Genomic DNA, 19,159 nt, shown 5'->3' with positions numbered 1-19,159 from the left:
GCTGGATGAAGTGCAGAACATTAACCATTATTTGGCATCACATCTGCACAGGAAATATTCCATAAAGGCACATGAGATAATACAGACCTACATGGGGTAACAGTAATCATTGCTGATATCCTGGAGTATAGAAAACATGACGTAAACCTGTAAGCACTGCAGTAACAAACAACTCAAGCTAAGGTGCTGATCTGTCAAAAGGCGAAATTAGCAGCTATAGGGCTTTGTATCTCTTAGTCGGATACACATAATAGATTGGACTCTCTTGGCAGCGATAGTGAAGCCTATCTAACAACCATCGCGGCAGTACTTGCCTATCTAACCATCGCGGCAGTACTTGCCTATCTAACAACCATCACGGCAGTACTTGCCTATCTAACAACCACCGCGGCAGTACTTGCCTATCTAACAACCATTGCGGCAGTACTTGCCTATCTAACCATCGCGGCAGTACTTGCCTATCTAACAACCATCACGGCAGTACTTGCCTATCTAACAACCACCGCGGCAGTACTTGCCTATCTAACAACCATTGCGGCAGTACTTGCCTATCTAACCATCGCGGCAGTACTTGCCTATCTAACAACCATCGTGGCAGTACTTGCCTATCTAACCATCACGGCAGTACTTGCCTATCTAACAACCACCGCGGCAGTACTTGCCTATCTAACAACCATTGCTGCAGTACTTGCCTATCTAACCATCGCGGCAGTACTTGCCTATCTAACAACCATCGCAGCAGTACTTGCCTGTTTAGAACCCTATTCAAAAAAGGTAACACGATGGATATGAGATTCTAACACTCAGAAAGCTTTGGAGATGGTCAGAGTAGTCATAACCCAGCACACAAAACAATATTGTTTCCTTGACATTAAAAAGGTTCTGCGTCTCCACTGAATCCATCACATAGGGGCAATGCAATTTCATGGGAGCCAAACCAGTAGCCTGTGTGTCCCGTGCCACGCCACCAGCACATTCATGATGCACAGATCATTGGCAGATTAGTGGATTGATGTGAGAAAGTTCATCGTTACATTTATGGGTGCAGACCAGACCACAAGCCACTGAACCACAGAAACACAAATGGGTGCCTGCTTATGGGTAACAGGATTGGGATGTCTGAATGCCTATCAACATACAGTACATCATGGCCACCTTGGAACAGTGCTGACCAAGAGGTGTGTCAGCGATGCAGAGTTCTGACCACATATCAGTCAAGCAAATTAAAACTGTACAATCACCTAGGTAAATATTTTATAATGTGTCCCTTCCCCCCTAGCCTAAGCCCCGTGCAGTCCTTTCTATCAAACCCCCACCTTACACCCCACACGTAAAACATTTTGCTACACACAGCTCTTCTTCCAGGGCTCTGGCTGGGGATCAGGGTACATTAGTAAAATATTTTCCAAGGAGAACATCAAAGAACCATCAAAGTCTCAAGAAATATCAGAATGGTCAAGGTGACTTTTAGGATCAGACCTGTTCATCCGGAACGCGAAGACCTTCGTAATGTTAGTGGACTACTAAAGCAGATATTTTTGAAATTGCTAAACTACAAAGGCTTCCAGCAGGCACAGTAATATCCGATGCTGAAGCGATAATGGGTAGACATGGAGTATATAATGAGTTGACTGACCCTCATTATACATCATAAGAGTTCTGTGACCTCACAATAAAATGGGAATTCTACAAACAACCTCCAGTCCATGATTCCAGCAATCAAACTGTCTGGAAAGAAAATATAAGTATCGTTCTTAGGACTGGTTTTCTGAAGACCACCCCAACATTGATCATTCTCACAGTGTAAAGAAATGTTGGTAGGTACGGAGAGAGAAGGAGTGTACAAATAAGGGAGAAGAGAGGGTAGCAGGGGACACAGTGAAATGCGTTAGGGGCAGTGTAAGGTTGCTAGTGATAAAGATGTGGGGCAGTTGAGACAGAAGATAAAGGGCGACACACCTGACAGCAATCCTGAGTAGGACAAATTAGGCAACATACTTGATCCACCTGTTTTGGACAATAGCATGCCCTTTTCTGGGTGCCAAATCCATCTTTGCCTCCAGAAATTAGGGCTGTCCCACAAAAAATTAAGGACTGTTTCCTGAGAAAATTGTTTATGTTAGGCAGTAGGCATGGTGGGCAGTAACATGGTGGCATTAGGTAGGCAGTAATTCCATATACCACATACAGGTGGGCAGTAACATGGTGGCATTAGGTAGGCAGTAATTCCATATACCACATACAGGGGACTGAGGGGGACCAATGAGTATACTGGAGAACTGCTGGAGAGCGTAGGTGTATTGTGCATGTATTTGTGTTTGTTGAGATCATTTTTGTGTGTGTTATAGGATGTAGTAAATTGGCTCCGAATGTGATTATTTTTGTGCAGGACAGATGCTTTATGGCATGTATAGACTGCAAGAAGATTTGTTGCCTGTGGCGAATGTTATGTTTTATTTTCTGCCTGAGCTTGTTACATTTCATTAAACAGTAATATGGATTGCTTCCAACAAAAAACTACCTTGCACTTTTGCTGCTGTGATCTTGTATCAGTGATAAGGAATATATTAAAATACATATATATAATTATCTGAGTAAGGAAACTGTGCTTAACAGCAAACAAGGAAGTTGTATTAAATGGTAGTTCTCCCCCTGCCCCCGATGCCCCCCTCCCACGCAGAATATGGGATGCCCCACTGATAGATTTTGGGAGCACTGCATTATAGGAGTAATTACTATCAGTTTTCTGCTACAAAAGTTGCTGTTAAAAAACAAAACACTTAAATTAACAGAAAAATTGAGTAATATAAACATTTAACTGATCACATAGCAGAGATTTTTACATTATAGTATATAGCGGGTTGGGCTACTTCTCTCCCCACAGTTCACATTCACAGTTCTACCAAATGTCTCATCACTCACATTCACATCTTTTGAAGTACATGGTATTCAGATTTTTGATCCATTCCCTATGAGTGCTGCTGTGATCTATCGCCCCCTGGACCACACCAACAATTTCTGAAAGATTTCTCCGCATGGCTCCCTCACTTCTTATCTTCTGACATCCACATCATCATCCTAGGTGATTTCAACATCCCAATTCCTAATCCACGTTCCAATTCTGTGTCCATACTACTCTCTCTAACCTCCTCCTCTATTCATCAGAATGGCCATTGCCTTAATCTTGTTTTCTCTAGACTATGCTCAGTTTATGATTTCATTACGCTCCTTTTCCCCTCTCGGGTGACCTTATCAGCTAAAACTCTCTCCCAGTACTTTAATCTCTCTGCTGTCTAATTCCACCAAGCCTCCTCATGCCCGCAGAAATCTTAACTCTATTCATTTTCAACATTTTTCTACCCCTCTCCAACACCTTCTCTCCCCAATCTCTACATTCTCCTCCCCTTATATGGCAGTACCTAATTTTCACCAAACCCTAGCAATAGCCCTTGATCAAGTGGCTCCAGCAAATATACATACTCCACGTCGACTTCGATGTCAGCCATGGCACACTAAAGTAAAAGGAAATCTTCCAAATGCAAAACGTTCCCATAAAGCAGAACGTCCCTGGTGTAAATCTGGTACCTCTAATGACTTCCTCACATATACTTCTATCTACCACTTCTATCGAAATGCTCTGGACACTGCAAAACAAACATACTTCCAATCGCTCATCTCTGCTCAGGCTTCTAACCCCAATCGCTTTTTTAACATATTTAAATCTCTTCTCCATCCTCCAACCACAAACCCTCTGACCACCATCAGTGACCAGGATCTTGCTTCCTACTTCAAGGACAAGATTGATAAGATCAGACTAGAAATGTTATCATCTCCCTCGACAAGCAATCAGTTCAATTCCTTCCCAGCGTCCTCTGACACTCTCTCTTCATTTGATCTCACAAATGAAGATGAAGTATCTACTCTCTTCTTATCTTCCTACTCTACCTCCTGTCTTCTTGGTGCAAGTTCCTCCCAAATCAGAAGAGCCCTGTCTTCTGTGATCCTTCCACCTATAAATAAAATCTGTAATGTCTCTCTTTCTACTGGTAATTATTTGGTTATTATTCAAGCACGCAGTGATCTCTCCTATTCTGAAAAAAACAAACAATAACCTGACCTAAACTCAAACTACTACCCCATCTCTCAGCTCCCATGCCCCTCCAAGCTTCTAGAGAGACTGGCCTACACTCACTTCAAACACTTCCTTTCTGCAAACAACCTCTTCAGTCAGGCTTTTGCTGTAAATACTCCACAGAAACTGTGTTGACTAAGGTTGGCAATGATTTCACAACTGCTAAAAGTCTATTTCTCTCTTCTAATTCTTCTGAATCTCTCTGCTGCATTTGACACTGTTGACCAGTCTCTACTCATAAAAACACTACAATCCCTAGGTCTGCAAGACACTGTCCTATCCTGGTTCTCATCCTACACTTCTTATCACTCCTTCAGTGTTAATTTCTCTGGATCCACCTCTGCTCTGCTTCCTTTATCAGTCTGAGTACCACAAGGCTCAGTCCTAGGTCCTCTGATATTCTCTATCTACACCACTTCTCTTGGAAACCTAATAAGCTTCTTTGGAGTTCAGTACCATCTCTATGTGGATGATACACACATTTATCTATCCTCTCCTGATCTCTTGACATCTGTGTTGTCCCGTGTAACTGACTGTCTTTATGCTATTTCGTCTTGGATGTCCTCTTGCCAACTCAAACTCAATCTTTCAAAAACAGAATTAATAATATTCCCACCAACCAAGAGAAATTACCTCCCTGACATTTATATTTCTGTTGATAACATGACCATAAATCCCACCCCACAAGCTTGCTGCATAGGTGTGATCCTTGACTTATAACTATCCTTTGTTCCCCACATCGACTCTATATTTAAATCAGGTTGCATACATTTAAAAAACATTTCCAGAATACATACATATTTCAAACAAGACACTGCAAAAACTTTAATTCATGCACTCATCATCTCCCGCATTGCAATTCCCACCTTACTGATCTTCCCAAAATCAGCCTCTCACCCCTACAATCTATTTTGCACGCAGCGGCTATATTGATTTTTCAAGCAAATCGTTCTCTCTGCTGAACCACTCTGTCAATCTCTACAATGGTTGCCTGTTTTTCAAATCCAATATAAAATAATTCTAACATACAAGGCCATCAACAAAACCTCACAAACAAATATCTCCTCACTAGTCTCAAAATATCTCCCAACTCGACACCTCCGTTCTGCACAAGATCTGCGTCTCTCTTCCCCTCTCATCACGTCCTCCCATTCTCAGTTACAGGACTTATTTCGGGCTGCACCCACTTTGTGGAATTCCCTCCCTCGCACAATAAGACTCTCCTCTGGTCTACAAACCTTCAAGTGTTCTCTGAAAACCAATCTCCTCAGGCAAGTTTATAATATTCCTCAACCACGCTCTTAGCCCCACTAGGTCACCCTATTACCATCCTCTACACAGTTCACATAAGACAACAACCCTCTGACCCCCCTGACTGACATTGCTGTGTGACTGGATCATATAGCCCACTAAGCACTTTTTAGCTTTGCCCTCTTGCTGGACCGAAATGCAATATGTAGACTTAACCTCATGTATCCAACTCACTCCCATTGTTCTATAAATTGTCAGCTTGCGAGCAGGGCCCTCTCAAATCTTTGTATGTATTACCCAGTATTGTTTTATTACCGTGTTTGTTCTCAACTGTAAAGCACTACGGAATTTGCTGGTGCAATATAAATAAATGTTAATGATGTTGTAGCACAATCTGCAGAAATCAGAGAATAAACACACTCTACCTTAAACTTATGACATACCTTGCAACATTCCCAATCAGGAAATCAGGATAGGATAGAACACCCACCCCTGGTCCAAAACCACACCCTGATACACCCACGAATCACCTAAATTACAAGGCCACCACCATTTTTGATGAGAAATTGGGACAGCTACATCCAAATTGGGACTATTGGTGGGTATACATTAACAAATAAATATCAATATATATTACAAATGAAAAGAGCACATTTTCCATTACAGCATTCAGAGTAACAGCAATGTAGTTAGTCTTCTGCCTGAGACACAATCCTCAAACCAGGAAATAATCTGGGCTGTTCATAATGTACAATTACAACTTTTCTGATTTACACAAAAATTAATCAAAAGCAACATCATCTGTATTTAATGACTTGGTAAGAAATGTCTTGTAACTTAAGTCCTATCATTTTGAAAAAGCAGGAAAAAGATAATAATTATTGTTCTCAATTTTTACTCTTTTGTGGTTGTTGGAAACTGCAGCTGGGAACATCGATGGGAACGATCTATTGAGCTGCATTCCAAATATAACACAACTCAAGAACACACTGCGGAGATAGACAGCGATCTATTGATCTCTATGCCATGCCGCCTATGCTACCCTGAAATGATACAAGCGCTTCATAGGTTACAACAAGACAGACATATCTGCCTTAGTTTCTCGTGGTCTGTTCCTAGTAGTGTCTACTGTTGGTGTCCATGTGAACAGCATCGGCAGAATGGCATAGACATCAATAGATCCTACATCGCCTTATTTCCCGGGTGTTATAGAGCTAGAGAAACCTCTCATGTTGGCGTGACCTGAAAGTGAGAAATGTGTTATCATTTGCATCAGTGCCCTGAGCCCCCGAGTCAGGCCATGATGATGTCCCTTTAAATCAGAGTGTGAGAACCCAACAGGTCATACGTGAGGTCTGTATGATCTGCTCACCTTCACAGATCTGGTCCAGCCGCAGCCTCTTCACTTTTTGCCTCTCCAGCACGTCCATCTTCCGCTATACCCTGGCATATCTACCCCGCGTCACTGCTGGCCGGGCTGCAAGGAAGCAGGGAGTCAAATGGTTTCTCCTTGAAACAGCGCAAGAGCGACTTTTATCATGATGCTGATACATTTATAAATAGCACCGCACACACGCACCAGTAACTATTTAATTTACAGGATAGTCAGCATAACAAAATCAAAGTAAGATGTGCTCGTTTACAGAAAGCAATTAGATATATTTATGGATGTATAGCATGTATGATATGCAGAAGCTCTCCCCTCTGTGATACACAGAACATTGCCCTGTTCTTCTCACCCATGCCCATTATAAACGTATTTATCTTGGAGATCGTCTCATACATAGGTACCAGGGACTGTTAAACTAAAACCCATTAGGCTGCCCATGTTTGGATAGAACCAGCCAAATGCTGCTCAGGTCCAGGGAGCCATCATACTGTGGGTTTTCCTACAATCTGATGTTAATAGGGATCAGTGGTGTTTTTAGGCACACTCACACACATTTGTGACTAATTTCATCATTGCTCCACGGATGAATAGCTTTACTTTCTGAAATTCAGCATGGCTATCAAGGAGGATGTCTGTTACTCTTTAACTACATCTAATATTGTGCATTGCTCAGATACCCAATCCCACACATGGTGGAACTGCTACTTTTCTGAACTGTTCTGTTGCTATATTGAAGAATACAGATCTGTTCTGTAGCAAAACAGCTCCTTCTCCTTGTGCCTTGATGGCTTATTTGTACACTGAAATTTAAAGTTGATATTTGTGCACTACATGAAAAAACAGTCAGTATTTAACTTATGTGCAAAACAGAATACTAAACTGCACCCCGAGCATTGTAACATGGTTTTGTCCAGGAGACTGAAATAAGAAGTTTCTTAAGTTAAGATCCTTAATGAATCAGGCCCCTTGTGCCCAATCATTACGGGCAAATCAACGGTTTCAGTTCTTTTGGCTCCGCCCCCTGACTCCCTATATAAATCAGTCCCCTTTACTTCCTCTTTGCCAGATTACTGTGCTTTTCCGTGTACTGACTTCGTCTGGGCCTTATCTGTTTGTACCTATTTACTGACTTGTGTACGGAACCTGTGACTACGTGGCATCTCACCATAGCTGTGCATGACGGCCTGTAGCCTACTTGTAAACCTACACCAGTCTGTATTCTGCACCAGCCTCTAGATTTTGGATTTGACTTCAGGTTGTTAGGGAATAATATGACCCCCACACAAAGTCCACTCGAGCAAGATCACTAGATGCACTGAAGCAGCAAATTATGAAACTACAAGAGTTTGCCTGTACTTACCAATATAACATTGCTGAATTGGAAAACCTAGCAAGGGCCACTGACATATTTACAGATGGCTTAAGAAATGATGATTCTCCTGCTGCACAACCTATGCCTTTTAAATTCAGTGTGGACTGCTGGCAATACGAGCTAATTATCATCATATTCATCAATGTTTATTTATAATGGGCCACAAAACTTTGCAGTGCTGGACAGCCGTGTAACAAATCATACATAGAAATAGAACAAGGACGTACGACATTGACGGAGAGAGTACAGATATGTGACAGAGGGTGGAGAGGGCACTGCTCCAGAGAGCTTACAATCTAGAGATTTTCTCAAATCGGCGCATATATTTTCAGATGCAACCTGCGCAGTTTTTCAATGACAAGATGAAGATAATCTTCATAATAAATCTTTTGACTGTGACTTTACTCGTGCAAAACAAGAAAGTGTTATATTGGAAGATCTGAATTATTATGATTCAACCATTGTTTATAATGTGGTGATCCAAGTCATTATTCCTCTATTGTTTTCTCAGGTTCTCAATCAATAGGACCACAGTCACTTTCCCTCTGACTCATGGAGATGAAAGCACTTTGGCTCACCAATCCCATTTTGTCCACCCAAAAACAGTATCTGTGTCTCTTTAGATCACCAATAGACATAAACCTTGCATGGTATATCCATGTTGAGGTCTAAACCAGTTACTGTAGATGGATCTCTTTGATCTTCTGAGCCAGTAACTTAAGAAACCTCAACTTCAAATGAACATTGAAACAGGTCATTAGGAAATAATACTTTTTAATTTGATTGCTTCCCCCAAATTCCATCATTCTACCAAATGACCCTATATCATTCCCTTCTGAGCACCGTAGGGTTAGCTGTCAGCCAAGGACGGTGATGTCTGAAGCCATATCCGCTTCTGAGCTGTCTGTAGAAGATTTAGATAAATTGCCTCCGCAATACAGATAGTTCTGGGATATCTGTGATAAAAAGAACCCACGTGACTGTCCTATAGAGTTGTCACCAGGATTATCTATACCATTTGGTCAGTTCTCTCTCAGGCAGAGTCTTTAGAGAATACTTGCATTATTATATAAAGAAAGGCTTTATTAGTCATTGCCCAACTTCTGCTGGAGCAGCCTTATTGGTTGATGAACAGAAGGACACTACTTTACACCCCTCTACTGACTACAGTGAGATAAAACGTTACCTACTCGCTTTGATCCCTAAATAGCTTAAGAGACGGCTAAAACATTTACAAAGCTTGATCTGTTTGACGCTAACAATGACCATTAACGATCTGGAGAACACTGTAACTCCGCCTTCAGGACGACTTATGGACATTTTGAATATTTGACCTTCAGTCTGTGCAACTTTTCAGCATTTTATCAATAATCTTTTACAAGATTTACTGGATCAATTTGTGGTTGTCTATTTGGAGGATGTCGTTAAGTTTTCAGATAATCTTGAAAGAACATCACAAACACGCCTGTACCATGACTCTGGAATCATCAACTCTACATTAAACTGAGGAAATGTGGATGTGAATAGGCCCAAATTCAATTTCTAGGTTATATTATCTCCCCAGATGGTCTGAGGATGTATTCCAGTAAGGTTAATGATATTATGAATTGTCCACCCGCTGAGAATGAGGAAGACGTACAGTGATTCAATACTCTGCCACCCTGTCCTCTCTCCTTGTTTATATGTGTCCCCGGGTTTTCTCTTACCGTCAGTAACCTGCCAATACTGACCACTCATACTGGTGTTACTCCGTTATAGGAGAGTACTTGCTGTCACCACCAAGGCTTCTGGAACCGCATACCTCTGGGCATAGCTGCTGCAGCACTCCTTTGTTGTGCCTGGTTCCTCTTGACCCCTTACTTTGGACCAGGACTGCAGGTAGCAGGCAGAGTATTAACACAGGATGCAACATAGGACAGGGAACGTATTACAGAGTTAGCGCCTATCTGTAGGTCACAGCAGTTCAGCAAGTAATAGGCGTTGTGTAGTCTCTTGTAAGCAGTGGTGTTTAATACTCATAACTAGCCCTTACAAGGGGTAACGATGATCACTCAGGAGTACAAGATGGTGCATACAGAATACAGCAGAATGTGCTCTGTATATAGAGTAAAAAGCAGTCTCCACCCCGACATATAGTCCAATAAGCACTTTAAGTACTACACCAATTCTAGTGGATCATTAAGCAGGGTGGCCAATCTGGGGGGGGAGACTGCACTGACATAATATTCTGCCTCAGAAACTGTTAGTACTAACATACACTATTTGCAGTTACAACAGTATATATCAGGTGTATCGCACCTTATTAGAAATTAATTTATTTCACAAGTTACTTTTTCCCATTTTCAGGAGGGGGGGTGAATCCAGACCCATTTTGCGTTGCAAATTTCTAAGAAAGTTTTCCAGAATAATCCCAGCTATTATACACCAAGAGAGAATTTCATTCAAATGGTCACCTAGAGCTCTAGAAGTTTTATTCGGTTGAAGACTCTTTTCACCATTAGTCCATCATGATTCCAAACTACCTCTGAATCAGCTGTTGGAGCAATTCTGTCAGCACCTGGGGGAGAAGATGTTGTTGACTCCTTATTTTTGTCGGCAAATGTCTTCTGCAGAGAGGAATTATGATACTGGCAATACAGAGTTACTTGGCAGCAAATGTGATTTTGTAAATCGAGATACCGTCCTTAGGGTTCCTCTCTTCTAGTAACAGTCCTTGCTGATCACAGAAAGCTGGAATTTATGAGTCACTAAACAACAGACAGACCAACTTCATAATTTCCTATCATCGAGGATCTAGATATGACAAAGCCATTGGCGGATCCAGGGGGGGGGGCGATCGCCCCCCCCCCTACCAGGGGCTTGCTGCCGACAGCTGCACACTGTGCAGGTCCGTTCAGCAGTGACAGTGTGCTGCCCGGCTGCTCTGATTGTGTTTTAAACACAATCAGAGCAGCGGGACAGCACATTATCACTGTCGAACGGACCTGCACATAGTGTGCAGCCGCCGGCAGCCTTAGAAGTTAGAAAGGGGGCGGGGCCTAAATCCCCCCCCCCCCCCCCCCCCCCCTTCCTAAAATTGCCCGGGGTAGGACAAATGTCTGGGTCCGCCCCTGGACAAAGCTGATTCCTTATCAATAATATTTTCCAAATCTCATCAAGAAAACAATTCTGCAAGTACTATCGCATCAGAAAATAACTTTTTAGGGGCCACTTGCCACTTATCCTAAAGGCTTCCCACTCTCCTGACAGATGGTTATGATAGTGACTAGTTCCTCAAGCATCTCTTTATGGATGTTAATTTAGCATTCCAGAATGGCTATTGGACTCAGCTCCATCACATTCATGTACCTGAGTCCGCACGATGAGAAGTGTGGAAAATAGTTAATTGCTCCTAGTGAGACACTTAGAAGTGGATACAACTCAAGAATTATTAGCACATTCCTTCTGGTGGCCAAAATATATATAAGTCTGTGGGCTTGCTGCAAACTCTTCTTAGTCCATCCGGCCCCTGGAACTCAATTTCTAGGAATTTTATCAATGATTTACCTCCCTCTAAAGAAATCATGACAATCTTGTAATAAATCATCTGACTGTCACGAGCCGCGTCTCCACTGCTGGCCGCCGCGGTTCGCTTCCAGCTGCCTCTGGCGTCCCAGCCGTCACCATGATGACCGGGACATCACTTCTGTCTACACATCCCGGCTGTCACCAAGGCAACAGCCGGGACGCTTCTCTCTTTCACTGCCGCCGCCCGGCTAAAATGACAGCTGGGCCTGCGCGCGCACTGGGGAAATTAATTAACAGCCTTATGGGCTGATTAGTGCAGTTGTTGTTCCCCTATTGTGATTGGGCCATCTGTATATAAAAGGCAGGGAGGGCTTATCCTCCCTGCCGGTTAGAGTTCTCAGTTCCTGTTTACTATCCTGCTCCTGTGCCTTGTACCTGTTCTCTGGATTGGATTGCTTGTGTATGACCCTTGACTGTTTACTGGACTTTGATTCCCTGCCTGTTGCCCTGACCTCTGCTTTGTTTCTGGACCTTCCTTGTTTGCTGCCAGCCCTGACATCTCACCTGTTCCTGACCACGGTACCTGCTTCGGACCTTAGACCTCGGCTTGTTTTCTGACCACGCTTTGTTTACTATCACCCGCTACTCTGCGCTGCGGTACATTCATAAACTTGTACTACTCTGAGTATAAGCCCTGGGAGCATCCATGTACCTGTGAGCGTAACAAGCTCTACAGGAAAGGCAGCTGCTATAGGTGAAGACCTCTCCATCTTGTTCTACAAGTTCATGATAGTAACCCCTAGCCGCAACACTGACAATGGAAGTTATACCCACTGGTGAACAGACAGCGAAGTTGATGATTCTGGAAATATTCATATTTCATGACACATGTGGCATATAGTCTTATGGCCAGTTCATTATGACGGAGCTTTGGCTGTTCCAGTTCTTCTGGCATTAAGTAGGGTGATGCCCCCCATGCCAGTTAACTTGGAAAAGCCAACCGGGGCGATGACACAAGATTCATTGCTTCATTTCTTTAAATTAGCATCATTATGAATTATATTGTGGTTATACAACTGGGGCTGTACAAGCGATTGCTCCCTAGTAACGGACGCACACCCGACCTCAGCACAGTCTAGGGGGGCAGAAGGATAAAGAAGCCACAGCTTGGAGAACAGAAGGGTCCCAGGGAGGGAGTTGGAGAGCTGTCTTGTAAAGGGCTACTCACACCCACTGCGGCAGCACAACTACTGTCAGTCCCACCAAGACCGGGGGTAAGGGGCAGTATTATCTTTCACCCATAGCACTAAAACGCTTTGCTCCTGACTCCCCATTTAAGTCAGTCCCGAAAACGTCTGCCTGTAATCTCTCTTGTTGTTACCCACTTCTGCTGCACTCTGCAAAGCTTTGCTTGTTTGTCAATGTACGGAGTCCAGCTTGTTACTGACGTTGGTTCAGCCTCATCCTATTCACCGACTACTGTATCCAATACGCCTCATTTCTTACTAGGAAGTCCTACCTTAGCCTGTATTCTGATCCAGCCCTTGGACTCTGAATAAATGGATAAATGGTGATGATGATACCTGTGATTTAAATCACTAACAGCATCTAAGGGTACATACATATGGCCATTCAGACACATTGCCCACAATGCACAAAACATGATCATCAACTTAAACATATATTGCAGCTGTTCTTGTGCATTCTGTATCTTAAAATGTGTCCTGAAATATGCCCCAAACAAAAATAGTGCACATAAATAAACACCAATGTGTTTGATCACACAAGGGCCATACTGTTCTTTTTATTTCTGCCAGTACAATGCATTCCACTTTCTACTGTGCATTAAAGCATAAAATCCTTGTGTACATTCCCTACTTTTTATAAACAGATACATTTCAAAAGTGGAAAGTGGAATTCTGCGATTGAACCACTAGAGGGCGATGTGTGTACATGTTATTGCAAAACAATTTCTAAAGCCCTTTTGTTCTATTCTAACGGACAGAAAATAATTACAAAAAGGAAAAACAAGTAACAAGATCTAAATGCTCAGCCTTTTTCTGCTTAACATAATTGACATTTCTCAGCTTCAATCTCAACTTCAGCAAAACAGGTTTCATCTATTACAGAATATTTTCAAAATGACCATAAAAGGTACAACATAATAGTCACAAATATCACTAGCACTGTTCTATCCAAGGTGAGGAATCAGAAAGTGAACGAGTTAAAAACTTTGTTTTATCAGAACTCCCCCCTTGAGGGATGCATTGGGAATCTACCGTTCAGAGCAAACCTGCCCAATAAACTTCTTCCACAAGTCCAGTTTATAATACCATTTGTTAAGCACAGAGATTAGAGGCAACAGTGGTGAATGTCTTGTTATTTTTTTTACCCAAATTATACATTCCGCCTAATACACTGAAGAAAATATCAACCCTTTGCTGCATTATAAGCCTGGGGACTCCGTAACAAGTAAAATTAATTAAACGGATCATGAGCAGCCGGCACATTCTAATATATATTCTTCAGGCCAATAAAGCCAAGCGACAGATGTAAATGATTTAAATTAATGCAATGTTTAAAATGTATTCCTCTGATTAAATTAAATGATAAACTCCCTTAGAACTGCATCTATCTATAATTAAACCATCGTCACCTGGGTCACACATAAAGTATAAAAATCTCTGGCACAGTGCACACAAAGGGCTGCATTTCTCAAGGTCATTATAGGCAGGTTGCTTAGCAACATAATGGAGACTTAACTTTATATGCAATGGGGAGCAGGATTTTATTAGCCTTGACAGTCATTTCTTTCCCTGACAAATCTTCCCAAATGTTATCAATAGGTTACATGCAGAAAGCTGGAGTCCGATCTTACGGGGCCACAAACCGATGTCGGCCAATGTTTAGCTGAAGGGACGATTGTGCGGACAGTGAAAAGTGTGACTGCACCATTCATAGTGCGTCCAAGGAAATACCTATCCTGCTGGAAGCCGTAAAGAGTATATAGCCTTATACCACGTATTCTGCGCACAATATGCGTCCGCCTTTAATATTGTAAGAGACCTGACATGCGTTAAACATTGATCCTATTGTCTTGTGTGTAGCTGGGTACAAACTACAGGGATTATTGGGCCAATCACACGATAAACTATCGTTCGGACCGATATCGCATTAGTAAGTAGACTACAACGATGAACGATTATCGCTCCAAAGCTCATTGTATCGTTTGATTTGATTTTATAAACAGACTAAAAATCTCTATAAATGGTGGAACGATTGTCACGTTAGAACTGCTTGAGTCCTATTATTATAGAATAACCCATTTCTCCTAGTTAGAACAGGCACTATGTGAGCACTACAGCCAGCAGTGTATGTTAGACCACTGACCACCAGTCTGACCAGTGCTGGCAGGTGTGGGCAATAACCTCCAACATTTTTCATTATTATTGCAAAGTATAACAACTGCCCCCATCCGGCTGCTTCTTAATGTCACCAGGCTGGCAAAATTTGCTGGAGAGAGCACTGTTTATGCCTACATGCAGACACTAGACAGGACAGGACATTAAGATAAGATACAATGGATGTTGTGAAGTAGTATAGTCCCGTGTCTCACACCAATTTGTCCAAAAGCAAAATAATTGGTTCACAATGTTGGGAAGTACGTACCTCACACTGTACATACCTCACACTGCACGTACCTCACACTGTACATACCTCACACTGCACGTACCGCACACTGCAAGTACCTCACACTGTACATACCTCGCACTGTACATACCTCACACTGCATGTACCTCACACTGCACGTGCCTCACACTGTACGCACCTCGCACTGCGTGTACCGCGCACTGTGCGTACCTCACACTGCACGCACCTCGCACGGCATGTACCTCACACTGCACGTACCTCACACTGTACGCACCTCACACTGCGTGTACCGCGCACTGTACATACCTCACACTGTACATACAGCACACTGTACGTGCCTCACACTGCACGTACCTCGCACTGTACATACCTCACACTGCACGTACCTCGCACTGTATGTACCTCGCACTGCACGGGCATCACACTGTACATACTGAACGTACATTGCGCTGCGCGTACATCGCACTGCGCGTACCGCACACGACACGTACATCACGCTGTACGTACCTCACACTGCACGTACCTCGCACTGTATGTACCTCGCACTACGCGTACCTCGCGCTACACGTACCTCGCACTGCACGTACCTCACACTGCGCGTACCTCACACGGTACATACCTCACACTGTACGCACCGCGCACTGTACGTACCTCACACTGCACGTACCGCACTGTACGTACCTCACACTGCACGTGCCTCGCGCTGCACGTACATCGCACAGTACGTACCGCGCACTGTACATACCTCGCACTGTACGTACATCGCACTGCACGTACCTCACACTGTACGTACCTCACACTGTACGTACCTCACACGGTACCTCACACTGCATGTACCTCGCACTGTACATGCCTCGCACTGCACGTACCTCACACTGTACGTACCTCACACTGCACGTACCTCGCACTGTGCATGCCTCGCACTGTACGTACCTCGCACTGTACGTACCTCACATTGTACGTGCCTCACGATGTACGTACCTCACACTACACGTACCTCCCATTGCACGTACCTCACACTGTATGTACCTCACACTGTACTGACCTCACACTGTACGTACCACACACTGTATGTACCTCACACTGTACTGACCTCACACTGTACGTACCACACACTGTAAGTACCTCACACTGTACGCACCTCACACTGCGTGTACCGCGCACTGTACATACCTCACACTGTACATACAGCACACTGTACGTGCCTCACACTGCACGTACCTCGCACTGTACATACCTCACACTGCACGTACCTCGCACTGTATGTACCTCGCACTGCACGGGCATCACACTGTACATACTGAACGTACATTGCGCTGCGCGTACATCGCACTGCGCGTACCGCACACGACACGTACATCACGCTGTACGTACCTCACACTGCACGTACCTCGCACTGTATGTACCTCGCACTACGCGTACCTCGCGCTACACGTACCTCGCACTGCACGTACCTCACACTGCGCGTACCTCACACGGTACATACCTCACACTGTACGCACCGCGCACTGTACGTACCTCACACTGCACGTACCGCACTGTACGTACCTCACACTGCACGTGCCTCGCGCTGCACGTACATCGCACAGTACGTACCGCGCACTGTACATACCTCGCACTGTACGTACATCGCACTGCACGTACCTCACACTGTACGTACCTCACACTGTACGTACCTCACACGGTACCTCACACTGCATGTACCTCGCACTGTACATGCCTCGCACTGCACGTACCTCACACTGTACGTACCTCACACTGCACGTACCTCGCACTGTGCATGCCTCGCACTGTACGTACCTCGCACTGTACGTACCTCACATTGTACGTGCCTCACGATGTACGTACCTCACACTACACGTACCTCCCATTGCACGTACCTCACACTGTATGTACCTCACACTGTACTGACCTCACACTGTACGTACCACACACTGTATGTACCTCACACTGTACTGACCTCACACTGTACGTACCACACACTGTAAGTACCTCACACTGTACGTACCGCACACTGCAAGTACCGCACACTGCACGTACCTCACGCTGCACGTACCTCGCACTGTACATGCCTCGCACTGTACGTACCTCACGATGTACGTACCTCACGATGTACGTACCTCACACTACACGTACCTCCCATTGCATGTACCTCACACTGTATGTACCTCACACTGTACTGACCTCACACTGTACGTACCTCACACTGTACCTACCACACACTGTACCTACCACACACTGTACGTACCACACACTGTAAGTACCTCACACTGTACGTACCACACACTGTAAGTACCTCACACTGCACGTACCACACACTGCAAGTACCTCACACTGCACGTACCTCACGCTGCACGTACCTCACACTGTACGTACATCGCACTGCACGTACCTCGCACTGTACGTACCTCACACTGTACTGACCTCACACTGTACTGACCTTACAATGTACGTACCTCACACTGTACGTACCACACACTGTACCTACCACACACTGTACGTACCACACACTGTACGTACCGCACACTGTACGTACCTCACACTGCACGTACCTCACACTGTACGTACCGCACACTGTACGTACCGCACACTGTACGTACCTCACACTGCACGTACCTCACACTGCACGTACCTCACACTGTACGTACCGCACACTGTACGTACCTCACACTGCACGTACCTCACACTGCACGTACCACACACTGCAAGTACCTCACACTGCACGTACCTCACGCTGCACGTACCTCACACTGTACGTACCTCGCACTGTACGTACCTCACACTGCACGTACCTCGCACTGTACGTACCTCACACGGTACCTCACACTGTACGTACCTCACACTGTACCTCACACTGTACGTACCTCACACCCTGCTGCTCCTTCCTCATTTCTCGGATTTCTCATTCTATCAGTGTATAATAAAACAATTTGGCAGTAACAGAATACAACATAATTTAGGCTGCTGCCGCTGCTATGAGGTTATTTTTCACAAGGTTTTTCAACTGTAAATGGCACATACTATATCTGTGGGGTCTTCGGGATACTGTGGGGGGGCCCAGGTCGGAGGCTGCTGGCGGTAACTGTGCAGACACTCATTTATAGAGCATTGCTTTATAGCCCATCCACTCATATAAACCATTACATCCAGGAAGATTGGATGCAGCCTGCTCCGCATGATTGTATTATTGACAGCTTATTGATTTGGATTTTTTTTTCCAGGTTTATCAAGCCAGTTTCATTTAATGACTCAATAAGAGAGATAATGCATTTAAAAAAAGGATCTCAGTCACGACATAAATGATGGTGTCGTCCAATAATGACTTCTATTTTTTTTACTACCTGAAAATGATTATAAACAAGCTTCACTAGAACTGGCCACAGCTAAAAGTCTCCCTAATAATGTTATTTCACCAATGTGTATTTACCCTGGATCATACTCACCTACTCTATCAGTATGTCCTTCCAGATCCCGCCCTCTTCAGTAGTGAAGTGGGCGGGGCCATGACATGAATCACATCATATGCAGGTGATTGGTCCACCCATACAATGCACACAGCAGAATGAATGAGCGCTGTCATTGTCGCACAAAACGCACATCTGACACCATAGATGGTCCCAATAGTAATAATTAAGTGTCGATGTCCTTTTTAATTTACAAAAAGTTTTATTCTGCCGGCATCACTTTCATGTGTAAAATCACATAACTCAGTTATGCCTATTAAAAAAATAACTTTACTGTGCATAAGTATAAAGTATAGTGATATATACTGTACTGTGCATAAGTATATACTGCATTGTGCATAAGTATAAAGTATAATGATATATACTGTACTGTACATAGGTATAAAGTATAT

General features: G+C 43.8%; 1 protein-coding gene across 2 annotated transcripts in view; it reads right to left on the bottom strand.

Annotated features, from left to right (window-relative positions):
* The window catches only part of CTBP2 (C-terminal binding protein 2), a 77,553-nt gene that overhangs the window by 43,451 nt on the left and 14,943 nt on the right, over positions 1-19,159 (bottom strand). The window contains exon 2 of one of the 2 annotated variants that reach the window (XM_075216058.1): positions 6,756-6,860. The exons of the other annotated variant lie outside the window; for it this stretch is intronic. Within the exon in view, the coding sequence (XP_075072159.1) occupies positions 6,756-6,813 (58 nt within the window). The 5' untranslated portion in view covers positions 6,814-6,860. The remainder of the gene's footprint in view (positions 1-6,755; positions 6,861-19,159) is intronic. 2 annotated transcript variants of the gene reach the window in all.

This window comes from Mixophyes fleayi, chromosome 6, assembly GCF_038048845.1.
Source record: "Mixophyes fleayi isolate aMixFle1 chromosome 6, aMixFle1.hap1, whole genome shotgun sequence".
NCBI classification, from domain to species: Eukaryota; Metazoa; Chordata; class Amphibia; order Anura; family Limnodynastidae; genus Mixophyes; species Mixophyes fleayi.
This window is presented reverse-complemented; position numbering and strand designations above follow the sequence as displayed.